This window comes from Protopterus annectens, chromosome 1.part1 (genome assembly GCF_019279795.1).
Source record: "Protopterus annectens isolate FY-2018-M chromosome 1.part1, PAN1.0, whole genome shotgun sequence".
Taxonomy (NCBI): domain Eukaryota; kingdom Metazoa; phylum Chordata; order Ceratodontiformes; family Protopteridae; genus Protopterus; species Protopterus annectens.
In genome coordinates, this window is record NC_056726.1 from 952,789,233 (window position 1) to 952,804,808 (window position 15,576).

Here is a 15,576-nt window from a genome sequence, read left to right on the forward strand (position 1 = left end):
GGGGAGGCACAGCCAAGAAGGGAGGATAACTGAGAGACATAAGAAAGCGAATCCTCTGAGGAAGACTCGGAGTCCTCCTCCATCTCTACCCGAGAGGTATCTAAGGCCTGGGGCCTAGGCCTCATCAAAGGAGGAGCCACTGGGGAGGGTAAGGGAGTAGCAGGCCTTAAGGCCATTAATGCACTGAAAAGACTCTGCTTAAAGGCCTGCCAATCAGGCTGGCTTTCCACTGGGGGAGAAGTATGCTTCCTTTTAGTCTTCTTTTTCAGAGAAGGCCTAGTGGGCGTCTGGACCATGGAAAGCCTGGTGTCAGCAGCATGTTAGAGGAGGGATCCACCCAGGCGGCCAGTGCAAGCCAAGGTTTCCCCTTGCCATCGGAAGTAGATTTTGGCAAGACCTCCAAGGACGTGCCTTCTACTCTGGTTTCTGTGGCTTCCACATCGGTACCCACTGTATCCATATTGGCAGAGACTGATCGCTCCTTCAGGCAGACGTCAGCCACAGGAGGGATGTCAGGGGGCAGAGGCACAGCTACAGTTTTTGACCTAGCCATTTTGGCCTTTTTCTTGGATGACTCAACGGGCTGACTGGATGGCCCCTCTATGCTTAAGGCGCTAATTCTTGAGATACATACTCAGAGTGCAATCTGTTATGCAGGGTTTACGGGATGAAGGCCTGGCAAATGGGGCAAGACCTTATGGTCATGCATAGACCCCAGACAAAAGAGGCAGACATCATGGGAGTCTTTATGGGGAATCTGACGCCCACACTTACACTTACCCTTCCTGGATGACATGAACCCACAGAAGCATGCAGTGACCCAAAAAACAAAACTTCCCCAACGGGGTACTTATCTTAATATTTTTGATCCAATGTCCAGTACGGCAGGAACAGCTGCTTGACTGGCAGCAGAGAAGTTCTGAGGTCTGGTGCGTGCAGATGTAACTTTTATGGCTCACGTTACTCCAGCCACGTCAGGCGTTCCACACAACTAGCGGTGACTGCAAGCTTTTGAATACTGGCCAGACGTTCAGGTAGCAGGAGGAGGAAACCCAAGAGTACAGAATACTGCAACACAGGAATAGGAATAAAAGGAGATCGCCTTTTCCAAACACTTATTAGAACACCCCAGACATTCTGGTTTTAAATTTGTCATTCTGGACTGTGTGGAGATGGATGAGCTTGAAGGGGACGTCAATGGTGTGCTGGAGAAATAAAATTACGCTGGCAATTTAAATTAAATGCAATCAGAAAACCAAGACTTAACTATTATTTCTCTATTAAGAATTAAGAGTGTGTTGAATTTAAGTAAGCTGCCACACAAACTAAAGTTTTTTTTTGGGAATTTTTTTAGAAATATTTTTATGTACCAAAAGCATACTAAATATATACATATATATATATATATATATATATATATATATATACATATATATATATATATACATACATACATATATTTAGTCACATTGCCCTCAGTTCTGCTTGGATTAGATTTATTTCATCACACCACAGACTTAAATGGTAAATTCAAAACATTTTTTTCATACAACTATTACCATGTAGTAGTACTGATATAATTCCTTCATTTACCATACTGGTCAACATTCATGCACATGCCTGCACACCTTTATATATATTATTAGTTTACTTCATCCACTGTCGTCTGTATTTTATGTGTGGTGTTTCTACTAGTTTTCATTGTATAAACATGTTTTTGGGGCTGTAAACATGAAAACTGTCATGATTTTTTTTTGCATAGCACTGACATTTTTTCTGAGCTGTTAACTTAGTTTTTCATGCACATTAATACACATGGATGGATGTTTACTAAGTATTATTAAACAGATGCATTTTTAGTGTTTTACTTTAATTATGTTTATGGTTAGACAGCTATGTGTTTTTTTTCTTGATTTTAGTTCTTCTCACAGATCTGATGAAGGCTTTATTGCATTAGTTAGCTGAAAGCGATTTAGATAAAAGTCTTATGTATATCTTTTTAGGTGCAACTTATGCTTTTCTTAACACCCAATCTTGGTATTCTGGGTTGCAATCTCGTTTGAAGAAGAGCACACTCAGGAGTGCAGTACCCCTCTCACACTGCAATGTCAGAATAGGGAGACTAATCCAAGTGGTATGGGAGTAGAACCCACAACCTTCTGATCTTCTGGTACCCAAGATGAGTACGTTATCTGTTGGGCTACTGACACTGTTTATGATATCATAGCAATGAAGGAAGAGTTAATAGCACAGCGGTCATTACAGGTTGGTGGGAGTGATTTAGGGGATGCAAGTTTGTGCAAAGTATCTTTTCAAAACTCACTAAAGACACAGATCTATGGCAAAAACTGTTAACATATAAAGATGTCCTACTGGAAGACTGAGTTAAAGTTAGCCAATAACTGGGGTATAAGTCACCTGGAAAAACATTGTTACAAGTGGCTAAATAGGAGGAAAGTTAGTACTTACACAGGTTCAGGAGAGGTATGAGGTGGACTAAAAATATTGATGTTGTCTTGATTACTGATTTTAAATTAATCAAGTAGGATGCATAGTTTTAGGTAAACAGAGGTAGAAGTGGCAGAATAATTAGTAAACATACTCTTCCTTCCTTCTTAAGTATCTTTTTGGAAGAAATGGAATTTTTCCAGAAATGTGGGTGGAATAGAAAAATGACTCACCCCTGATATGCCAGCCACTTCTCTGATGGACAGAGGCAGTCAGCAAATCATGTCATAAGCAACAAAACTTCTAAAACATTTAACTTGTGGGACACATCTTGCTTGCACTGCTAGGCTTATAAAGGCCCTAGTGGTCATTAGCCTAATATACGCCTATGAATCTATATGTAGTATTTTCCTTAACTAGGATTTAGATTGATCTAATCAGTAGTAGTGTGTGGGAGTGAGCACTTTCTGTTCTAAAAATGCACTTTTACGGCCCTGTTTATATTGTTTGCCATGAACAGGCTGGTTTAAAAGTAAACAATACATATATTTTCCACACCTACTTCTAAGACTATAAAAGCTGATATGTTTAACATTGTTAAAATATTTCTGATATTTTGTTACTGAAGATTGCTTGTCTGTGATGAATAAAGGCTTGTTGCTTTAGAACACTACTTGTGTTTCATGACTTTTGGAAATTATTGTGACTAGTAGTGTTAAAACTTTGGTGATGAGCTCAGTTTCTCTGTGTTTTATTAAACCATATAAGTTCATGCTAGATGTAGGGAAGTTAGAGTTTATGTCCAACCAGCTGATATTCACATCACCTAGTAATATATTTTCTTGTGGAAATGTTTCAGATATCCAATGTTGGATAGCTTCCAGTATAGCTGCATTGTCACCAAAAAGGATATAAAGGAAAGTAATACTTTATTCTGAGGAAGCAAAAGAAGCTCTGATGAACTAAATGTTGGTGTTAGTTTGCTTTAAGGGGAAATGTGGTAGGTATTGGAAAATACTAAAGCAATAAGACCACCTTTTCTTCTTTATACAGTCATTACAGATATCATACCCAGGAGGTATAACTTCGGAGTCATTTATACTGGGTTTAAGCCAAGCTTCAGTTATAGCAAGAACATCAAGTTTATGATGGGTAATCCAGGCATGTAGTTCAGCAGGTTTACTTATTATACTTCTAACATTTATTGCAGCAAAAATTAGATCACCAGAGTTGGGGATTGGCTGATGCTGTGTTACTGAAGTGTGAGGGGAAAGAATTATCTTTGTGTTCATTGTGACAGGCCAGGATTAGGGTGTGCATCTCCACCTAGAAGGATTTTAGTATATTGGGGAATTATGCATACATGCGTTTTCGAGAGGATTCCTGCACTTAACATTTTGTTTTGGTTTGAGTTGAAGTGCAGTTCATCAGTCTATATTTTGACTAAAGGCAAGGTGCAATATTAAATAGGCTTGGTGCAATGTGGGGAGACTGTAAAGAGGAAGTATGGATAGGTGGCTGGGACAGAGTTGGATAGATGTTGAGAGAGATTACTGAGTCATGGTAGAGAGAAAGATGGCACAGACGAAGACGAATAGAGAATAAGCTGAAGAGTATTATAATTAAGTACAGGAATCTGTATTTTACAAATGTCAGGAAGTGGGGGAGTTGTAATGAAATAGGAAACAAGCTACAGGACAGTAGAAGATTCAGTGATGTTGGATTCTAAAAGCTGGAAGAGGTCAGGTAAGGAGAGAAGTATTTTCTATAAAAGAAGAGAGTTAGGTTGCCCTTTTATCTTCAATGGAATGTAAGGAATAGACGATCAGTCCATCAGTGTACTTGTCCATTATGAAGACTGAGACACCTCCTCCCTTTATTTTACCCCCAAAATGTATGAAAAGCATTGTAGGATTTGATAACTGGGGTGCTTTCTATGGTTCTGAACCATGTTTCTGTGACTGCACTATGTCTGCGTTCTTCAGGGTGAGGAGCACTTCCAGGGTGTGCATTTTTTTTATTTAACCTCCTAATGTTTAACAGCAGTAGGTTATGAGAGATTTTTATTATATTGGAGAGTTTAACAACCTGGCACGGCCTAAAAAAGGCACTAGGGGGATAGATATGTTTTTTCCCAATATCCGGAAGTCAAGTAGTGCCAAGTGCAAACCATCTTTGGTAAAGCAGCATGGTTTATCAATCATGTTTCTCCCGGCTGACAAATAGTGGATTCCTTGTTGTGACACCAGAACCTAAGCCAAATGTTGAAGTCAATCATTTTTGCTGGTACTGTGGCATCATCACTGCTGAAGGTAGGATGTTACTCAAGGGTGGATACATACCCTCCTGGGACACATATTCAGAGAGCTCCATCATATCTCTTCATATAGTCCAGTAAGATAAGTCTCAGGTTGTTTACGCCCACATGAACTATGACAGTGTCATACTGGTACTTGTGGTTTAAAGACCTAAGGGCATGCGTGATCTGGAAGATTGTGGCTCCAGACAGACAGCTCATTGTGATCTTCTTGTTTAGCCCGGTAAGGGGGACAACAACATATCTTACAGTGGAATCCCCAATAAATAGAATATTTGGCTGTGTGGTGTTTTGCCTTCTGGGCTTGGAAGCAGGGCTAATACAATTTTCAGAGTTATGTGTTGTGTGAGGTGCTGTCTTTTAGAAGGTCTTTGAGGTTTGGGTAAATTACAAGCGAGCACCTCCGCATATGTGGGTCTATGTGTTTGTTCCTTAGTGTTGGGAGTGAGTGTTTTGGGTGTGATGCTAACAACCTGGTTTCCATTTGCCATGGGTGTATGTGAGAGCTTTTACTCCAGTGATAATGTGTATCTACATCTGTCACACACACTGGTAGTCAGTGAACATACAGTGGATATGAAAACATGTACACACCCCTGTTAAAATGCCAGGCTTTTGTGATATAAAAAATGAGACCACAATAAATAATTTCAAAACTTTTCCCACTTTTAATGTGACCTATAACCTGTACAATTCAATTGAAAAACAAATCTGTTGGGGGAAAAATAGAAAAAATAAAAAACGTACAATACGCTGGTTGCATAAGTGTGCACACCCTTAAACTAATACTTTGTTGAAGCACCTTTTGATTTAATTACAACATTCACTCTTCTTGGGTACACAACTGTCATCAGTTAAACAGACTCTGATTAACCCCAAATAAAGTTCAGCTGTCCTAGTAGGATTTTCCTGACATTTACTCAGTTGCCTGCTATACAGCAAAAGCCATGGTTCACAGAGAGCTTATAAGGCATCAAAGGGAACTCATCTTTGAAAAGTATCAGTCAGGAGAAGGGTACAAAAAGATTTCCACAGCATTGGATATACCATGGAACACAGTGAAGACAGTCATCAAAAAGTGGAGAAAATATGGGACAACAGTGATGATGGAAAGAACTGGACGTCCCTTCAAAATTGATGAAAAGACAAGACAATAACTTGTCAGGGAGGCTGGCAAGAGACCTACAGCTACACTGAAGGAGCTGCAGGAACTTCTTGCAAGTACTGGTTGTGTACTACATGTGACAACAACCTCCTGTACTCTCCACATGTCGGGACTATGGGGTAGGGTTGCAAGACGGAAGCCTTTTCTTGCAGAGAAAAACATCCAGGCCAGGCTAAAATTTGCAAAACAATACATCAGGTCTCCCAAAAGCATGTGTGAAAATGTGTTATGGTCTGATGAGACCAAGGCTGAACTTTCTGGCCACAATTTCAAAAGGTACGTTTGGTGCAAAAACACTTCGCAACACCAAAAGAACACCAACCCCACAGTGAAGCATGGTGGTGGCAGTATCATGCTTTGGGTTTGCCTTTCTTCAGCTGGAACTAGGTCTTCAGTCAAGGTAGAGGGAATTATGAACAGTTCCAAATACCAATCACTTTTGGCCCAAAACATTCAGGCATCTGCTAGAAAGCTGAAGATGAAGAGGAATTTCACCTTTCAACATGACAATGACCCCAAGCATACATCCAAATCAACAAAAGAATGGCGACACCAGAAGAAAATTCAAGGTTTGGAACGGCCCAGCGGTGGTGTGACCTGAAGAGGGCTGTGCACAAGAGATACCCTAGCAATCTGACAGATATGGAGTGCTTTTACAAGGAAGAGTGGGGCAAATATTGCCAAGTCAAGATGTGCGAAGCTGACAGACTCCTACCCAGGAAGACTGAATGCTCTAATTAAATCAAAAGGTGCCTCAAAAGTATTAAATTAAGGATGTGCACACTTATGCAACCAGCGTATTGTATGTTATTTATTTTTTATATTTTTCTTCCTAACAGATTTGTTTGTTTTTCAATTGAATTGCACAGTTTATAGGTTACATTAAAGGTGGGAAAAGTTTTCAAATGATTTAGTGTGGTTTCATTTTTATATCACAAAAACCTGACATTTTAACAGGGGTGTGTACACTTTTTATATCCACTGTAAGTCGGTTACTACACTGCTTCAGGATGTCCATATCCACTAAGCCAGAAACAGAGATGACAGGGAAGCTCCTATCTATTACACCAGACCCTTAGCAGACGAGAAAGAGTAAGGGACAGTCACGTAAAGGTCTAAGTGAGTGTGTGTTTAGTAGTACACTATTAGATGACCTGCAGACAGTGGTGCTGCACTCTGAACAAACTGGCAGCTGTAAACAGTGGGAGACTATGGAATGCATTTCATGTACAGAATTTTAAACTGGAGAGGTCTGCTTATATACAAGTCATGAGTAACCTTATACCAGGAGGATGAAAGACTTTTATACAGTTAAGCCCTCAGGCCAATTAGGTAAACACACAATAAGCCTTTCACCAGCAGTTCCCAACTTGGATGGATTGAATCAGCCCTCTACCCTTATCCAAAATACTTGAGAGATGTATACACTCCCAAATTGTGCAATTCCTAAACTCTAACAACCTACTGTCACCCACTCAACACTGCTTCTGACAACACCATAGCACTACTACCGCTCTTCAGACCTTTACAAACACAGTGAACCATCACAGAAATAACAACAATTTCATATCAGCAATATTTCTTGACTTATCCAAGGCATTTGACATGGTGTCACACACCATGCTACTGGACTCCATGTCCTTCCTATGCTTTACCTCTTCCACTATTGCATGGTTTAAATGCTACTTATCAGACAGACAGCAGTCCGTTCAGTGGCAGAATACACTATCACCACTACTACCTACAACCATAGGAGTCTCACAGGGTTCAATATTAGGCCACTACTTTTTTCCATTTTCACTAACAGCCTCCAGACCTCCACCCAAAATGCCTCACTCATACAATACGCAGATGACTCCATTCTCACCTGCTCTGCACCATCACTCACAATCCTTCAAAAACTTACTCAAGACTCCTTCACCTCAGCAGAAAACTGGATTACCCAGATACAACTAATCCTTAATCCCAACAAAACCAAACTACTCATTTTCACACCTAACAAATCTAAATCTATCAACCAACCTTTTACAATCACTGCCAAAAATGGTACCAACATCTTACCCACAAACCATACCAAACTCCTTGGCGTGGAAATAGATGACAAACTACTGTTTGATGTACATATAGCACAAACCATAAAAAAGGTCCACAAAAAATTGGGGACACTATATAGAAACAAAAAATTCCTAAGTGACCAAGCACACGTGACACTTGCCCAAACACACCTTCTATCTACTCTAATGTATGCCGCTCCAATCCTTACACACATAAGAAAACAGGACCTTGAACAAGTTCAGTCATGCTACAATAAAATCGCCAGATTCGCTTCTAAATCCAACTACAAATCACACCACTGTCATGTACTACGTAAACTGCAATGGCTAGAACTACCCTAGCTAATCAACTATCATCAACTAACAATTGCCTACAATATTTTGAACTATCCACTCAAAACCCCATCTCTTAGTCAGTTAGTAACCAAGCACACATCAAATCGTCCCCTACGCGCTTCAGAAAAAACACTACTTGTCTATCACCAAAGCCAACAACTATGCAGGACAAGCCCTATTCTCTCACAGCATAGCAAGAAACTGGAATAATCCCCCCCCCTAACCTTACCTCTGCTACATCGTCCAATATCTTTAAAAGCTCTCTAAAAGTCCACCTCATGAATAAATGGATATGCCCATGCATCACATATCATTCAAACATATCCCTTGTGACCACAATTTCTACTCTCACTGTCTGATACATATAGTATATTGTTTGACACTGTACAACAATTTATGTCAACCTGCTGAACTTTACTGTGAACTGTACATAAGCTATACCTGAACATTTGAAGTGCTGAACTTATCATACATTGTACATAATCTATGTCTGATCATCTGAGGCTTGAACTTATTGTAATGTTCTGAACTTATCAAAAATTGTACATAATCTATATCTGAACGTTTGATTTGTGAACTTATTGTAAATTGGAAGTAAAGTGTTATGGAGCTTTTCTCCCCGGGCCTCCACTGTAAATAGACCTGTGTCCAGTCAGACTATGCCGGTAAACAAATGTAAAATAAAAAATAAAATAAAATACTCCCATCAGAGTGCAAAAAAAAAAAAACAATGTAAAACAAATTGGTTTTGAGCTCATGTGCTGTAACAAATGCTTTTCAACAAAATGTAGAATATCTGCAGTATCAGGAATTCATTGGAGTCCATCAACATTACAGTCTTAAAGCTGAATGCACTAATCAAATGTGGTTTACTAGCATTATGCCGACTTGTAGGTGGTCGAGTCCACCTGCACGATGTCCAACATCGCAAATGGCAGAATGTCGAACACCAAAATTCCTGACTATCCTATATTGTCCCCTTCTGGACCTATGGTAATGCTTGTTCCTGGATCCACAGCAGTAGGGAGTTTCAATGTTTGGTATTTGTTTTGGGTATACCAGAATTAGGCATTCTGACTTCTGTTGAGTGCGTCAACCATATTCTCCAACTAGACTGTCTATGAGTCGATATAATGATAATAAACCATTGAAAAATAGCCTGTCAAGTTAATTTATCAGATGTAAAGCCACTCTGCCACAAAACTAGTAGTCCTTGCTACTGTTCTGGCCTGTCAGCAAATCAGACAAAAAGTTCTGTTTGCCTTAGCACTGCCCTGCTGATCAAATGCATTCACGTACACACACACACAACACAAAAACACAGTACAAAATGGGTAACTAGAACCAACATACTTAAGATATTATTTACTAAGACAGCATACTGGAAAATAAATTACAGATATGAGAAAGAGAACAAGCAGCAGATTTAATCTCACACAAATTAATAAACAAAAGAAAAACAGCAGATAAAGTTAATAAACTAAAGACATTCAGCAGATTATTCAAAATGCATCAAAATACAGTCAGTGAAGTGGAGGGTCAGTTCAGAATTACTAATAATCTGAGCACAAGAAAATACTTTTCATGTGGCTGCAACATCAATAAATGCTAGTTATTTTACTTAAAACCATAAATAAAAAAACATTCTAAAATATCTGCATCTCACCTGCATATTGCACTATGTTTGAGTTGACAAGCTGATGAACAACAAGGATCAGAGTATAGGTTAGAAAGCCCTGGGTCACATTCTTCTCCTTCATCTACCCTGGAATTCCCACACACTTTGTTGTTGTGTTCTGTAAAACATCTTGAAGCTTTGGCAAGCAAAGTCTTGTAGATTGAAGCCTTACTACAAATGGAAAACATCTGAGGAATAAAAAAATGGATTAAGTATTTAAAGTAGCTGGACTTATGAAAATCAGTACCTGAAGTAATAAAATAAGAAGTTATGTACCTACCATAACGTTCCATGTCAGTTGTCTTCTTCTCGCCTTCTTTCTTGCTGGATGGGTTCGGAGCCAATCCTCGGCTCCGACTCGGCCAATACTAAAGCTCGAAAGCTAATTCCACCGGCTCGAGGCTCCCCTATATCCCACAATGCTAGGCGGTAACTACTCAGATCTCGTTTGATAGCTATACCAAGCAACCCTAGTCTCCATAGAATGGAGTAGGGAAACCCACCTCAAAACAACCTGCGTGAAAGGTATCGCAGACCTAAGAAAGGAGAAAAAGAGGTGGAAGAACGTGTGGGAATGACTACTTCCAGAGGAAGAACACAAACTGAATTCCTGTCGGTCTGTCCAGGCTTGGGGGAAGGAGGGTGGGACGCAAGAAAGAAGGCGAGAAGAAGACAACTAACATGGAACGTTATGGTAGGTACATAACTTCTTAATGTTAAGTTGTCTATCTCGCCTTCATTCTTGCTGGATGGGACCGCGTCCCTAGCACCTTATCCCGGGTGGCCTATCGGAACAGACTCTTGAGAACAGTGGAACCAAAATTGTTACGGCTTCTGGAAAACATGTCCAATTTGTAATGTGAAATGAATGTATGAGGAGAAGCCCAGGTGGCTGCTGCACAAATGGAATCTATTGGCAGCCTATCCTGAAAAGCTACGGATGTAGCTAATGCCCTAGTTGAATGAGCTCTAGGTCTTGAGGGTAGTTTTTGATGTCTGATCTCATAGATGAAGGTAATTGTAGAGGTGAGCCATCTAGAGAGGGATACTTTAGTAAAAGGAAGGCCCAATTTCCCTTCCGCATATGACAGAAACAAATGATTAGATTTCCTGAAATGTTTAGTCCTGTCTAAGTAATATCTAAGTTGGCGATGAACATCCAATAAATGTGGCTTTTGTTCTGACCTGTTTGAATAGTTAGGGAAAAAGACGGGGAGATCAATAATTTGGTTTAGGTTTACTTGAGAGGAAACTTTGGGCAAAAAGGATGGATTAGTACGGAGGGATACCCTATCTTTGTGAAACACTAAGTAAGGAGGACGACTGCACAGAGCATGGAGTTCAGATACTCTTCTCACTGAAGTTATAGCTACCAGAAAAAGTGTCTTCCAAGAAAGCAACTTCAGAGAACATGAAGCTGCCGGTTCGAAGGGAGGAAGGATTAAGGATGCCAGAACCAAGTTCAAATCCCATTGAGGCGGGGGATCTTTGATTGGAGGTTTGAGAAGAAATACGCCCCTTAAAAAGGCTTTACAGAGTTTGTGAGCCATGATGCTAGACTCCGAGACACCAACATGAAAATTAGATATGGCAGCCAAATGAACTCTAATGGTAGATGCAGATGATCCTAAATGAAAGAGTTCTGCTAGAAAGTCTAGAATAGACTGGATAGGTGCAGTAAAGGGATCTATGTTTTTTGATGTTGCCCAAAAGGAGAAGCGTTTCCATTTGCTACTATTAATCTTCCGGGTAGAAGATTTATGAGAGGCTATCAAGATATCTCGGACCAAGCGAGATATTGAGGGAAGCCTGGCTAAGGTTGGAATCGGAGAAACCACACTGTGAGGTTTAGAGAAAGCAGAGATTGGTGCAGCTGACCCGATTGGTGGGTTATCAGATCTGGTACTGGGTCCAGATGCCAAGGCTGCTCCAAAAGGTAACGATGAAGAAATGGAAACCATATCTGTCGAGGCCAGTAAGGGGCAATGAGGATCATTGTCACTCTCAAGGCAATGGCTTTCTGAATTAGTTGAGATATCAGTGGAAAGGGGGGAAAGGCATATAGAAGTCCCCGGAGCCAATCGTGGACTAGAGCGTCTCTGGTGGGATGGCCTGGTAATGGGAAGAGAGTGAAGAAGTCGTGACACTTGCTGTTTTGGGGAGTAGCAAAAAGATCGCAGCAAGGCTGGCCCCATCTTAGGAATACTTCTTCTAGAACTGATTTCTTTAGAGACCACTCGTGGGGCATGAGAATTGCCCTGCTCAATTTGTCTGCAATAACGTTGGATTTCCCGGGAATGTGCATTGCTATCAGAAAACGCTGAGAAGAGATCGCCCATTGCCAAAGTCTGAGTGCCTCTCGACATAAAGGGTATGATCTGGTTCTGCCTTGTTTGTTGATGTACCACACTACGGACATGTTGTCCGTTTGAATTGCAATAGTCCCAGTGGGAAGAGAGTCGTGAAGGGCTTGCAACGCTAAAAGCACTGCTCTCATCTCTAAGACGTTTATGTGCAAGTGGCACTCGAAATGTTGCCACGTGCCTTGGACTGTCCTGCCCTGATAATGCCCCCCACCCGATCAGGGAGGCGTCTGTTGTCAACGTGGCGACTGGGGGGGGGGGGGAGTGAAGGGTCTTCCTCAGAGAAGTTGAGGTGATGTGATCCACCAAGACAGTTGATTCTTGCATGATTGAGTTATCAATATGGTATGGGACATCGGGAGCTGTTGAAAGGACCATTGAGTAAACAGCATCCATTGGAGGATCCTCATGTGAAAGCGAGCTAAGGGGAGAAGGGGAATAGCTGCTGCCATGAGTCCTAACACCTTCAAAACTAGTCTGGCTTTGACTTTGTTGCATTGTAAGAGAAGGGAAACTTGTTTTGAATATCTGACACTCTCTGCTCTGTGAGTCTGGCTGAAAGATTGAGTGTGTCTAAGGTGGCCTATAAAGGTAATAGATTGACAAGGCGACAAGGCAGATTTTCAAATTTATCGAAATGCCTAGAGCTTGGCAAGATTGGATGGTGAAGTCCCTGGATAGAAGAAGCTGATGTCTGGTGGTGGCGGTAAGGAGCCAGTCGTCTAAATATGGAAACACCTGGAATCCTTGACGTCTCAAGTGAGCGCGACCACTGCCATGCATTTGGTAAACACACGGGGGGGCTGTAGTGAGACCAAAGGGCAGGGCCCTGAACTGGTAGTGACTGGCTCCCAGCCTGAAGCGGAGATATCTCCTGGTGCGTTTGTTCATCTTGATGTGGTAGTACGCGTCCTGAAGATCTATCGAGCACATCCAATTGTCCTGACCCAAGAGGGGTAGAATGGACTGTAGCGTGACCATCCGGAATTTTGTTTTCCTGATATACTTGTTTAAGTAGCTGAGATCCAGTATGGGTCTCCAGTCCCCTGTTTTTTTTGGTACCAAAAAGAATTTGGAGTAGATTCCGGATCCTTGTTGGTCTGCTGGGACTGATTGGATAGCTCTTTTTGATAGCAGCTTTGAAATTTCTAATGCTGCTTGTTCCCTTAGACCGGGTGGAACGTCTGGAAGGTATCATTTGCGTTGGGATGGGTTGTGAATAAAGGGAATTTTGTAACCCTCGGATATGATCGACTGTACCCATTTGTCTTGAGTAAGGGAAAGCCAGGCTTTTGGGTACAGGGATAACCTTCCCCAGACTGCCTCCGAAGGTGGACAGCCGGGCAGCCCCTCAGGGATGCTGAAAGGGTTTATCAGAGAACATTTCTCTGCTACCCTGGTTTTGCGGACCTCCTCTGCCTCTAGGGTGGCGTCTATTATTATTCCCCCCTCTGCCTCTAGAGGGGAATCGACCTTGTGCGTCAGATGAGAAACCCTGGGATTCTTTACGGAACCACATCTTTCCTCCCCTCTGACCTTTGGTATAGGGTCTAGAAGGGGTAGAAAAACGGACTCCTACGGCAGAGAGAGTCTTACCTTCTACCTCGCACCTGGTCAATGTATCCTTCACCTGTGGACCAAACAAGGATGATCCATCAAAGGGAGAATTGGTGAAGGACGCCTTGAAAGGGTCCGCAAAGTTGCACAGCCGCATCCAGGCGTGACGTCGTAAGGCAACACCTGTGCCTGCGGCTCTACTCGCCCCATCCGCAGCATATGAGACCAGCCGCATGGAGGAGTTAACGATGGAATTCAGGGTTGCCAACTGGGAGTTCATTCTGTCTTGGAACCCCTCAGCTGTAGGATCCTTTATCAGTTCACCCATATCCTTGAGTAAATCACTCTGGAGACGAGTGAAGTGGCATAAGTAGTTCAGCGACCAAATTGAAAAGATCGCTGATGAGAACATCCGCTTGCCGTACCTGTCCATGGTCCTAGATTCCTTATTAGGAGGATGGACAGGAACCGAAGGATCGGCTAACTCCTTCTTAGTGGCCGCAGCCACCACCATGGCATCAACAGGGACACCTTTGGATAAAAAATCTTTATCTCTAGGGGCAGTAATAAATTTAGATGGTCTCCTCGGGGTGGGTTCCACTGAATCAGGAGCCGTCCAAGCCTTCCTTGCCACCACTTCCATAAGGGGGTCAAAGGGAGGACACACCCAGGAGGTAGAAGGGCGAGAGCCAAACGCCTCAAGATACACTGACTCATCCTCCGAAGGGTTAAGGGCTGGCCAGTTCCCCCTCTGTTTCAGGATCTCAAGGATGTCAGCAAAGGAGACATCCTCAGAGGGGGATCGAGGGGAACCTTCAGATTCCTTTAAGTCAGTGTCAGAGGTGATAGACTCAGGGGAGTCAATGTGCTTCCTCTTGCACTGCCTCTTCCTAGGGGGATCTCCTACCGGGTCAGGAGAGGCCTCGGAAGAGGAGGAAATTCCCAATGGGGAAACTTGAGGAGTTGGCTCTCTGCGGTCTAAGGCAAGGGGGTGAGTAGAAATCACCGCTGGCACTGTAGATGGAGGGGCTGAAGGAGTCGACTGTGGGGCAGACCCTGGTTCTAGCACGCTCCGCATGACCTCGAAGGCACCCCTGTCAGGCAAGGCCAGAGGCCCCCGCTCCGAAGAGATAAGGACCTCCCCCAGCACCGACAGGGATGGCTCCGAAGCCGATGTCGGAGCCGAACTCACCAGCGCCGAAGCCCTGAGAGGGAGAGCAGGGTCGGACAAGGGTCCGATGCCACTCGCCCCCTCGGAGCAGACGAGGGAAGCTCGGCGCCGAGATCCCTCCAAGGAGGAGATCGGAGCAGACGACGGAGCCGAAAGGGACGGTATCGGATCCGACGCACTGACAGCCATGGCTCTGACAAGCCCTGGCTCCGAACTCAAAGGAGTCGGAGGAGGAATATATTGGGGAACGGAAATAGCCACTGACTGCTGAGTCGGGCTATGCAGCATTTGGGCCAGTGCCTCGGACTTGAGAAGTCTACTCACTACCCTTTGCAAATCGTGGTCAGATAGCCTGGAAGACCGTGAGGAATGAGTTTTATGGCTCCGTTCAGAGGGGATCCTGGGGCCGAGTGCACGGAGCCGAAAGAGGGGGATCTAGATCTCTTCCTAGACTGTGGCTCCGATAAGAGTATCGGAGCCAACGGAG

At 42.8% G+C, this 15,576-nt stretch overlaps 1 protein-coding gene across 2 annotated transcripts in view; it reads right to left on the bottom strand.

Annotated features, from left to right (window-relative positions):
- ADAM17 (ADAM metallopeptidase domain 17) overlaps positions 1–15,576 on the bottom strand; it is a 2,408,764-nt gene that overhangs the window by 971,548 nt on the left and 1,421,640 nt on the right. For both annotated transcript variants that reach the window (XM_044079174.1, XM_044079166.1), the window contains exon 12: positions 9,987–10,186. In XM_044079174.1, coding sequence (XP_043935109.1) covers positions 9,987–10,186 — 200 coding nt within the window. The remainder of the gene's footprint in view (positions 1–9,986; positions 10,187–15,576) is intronic.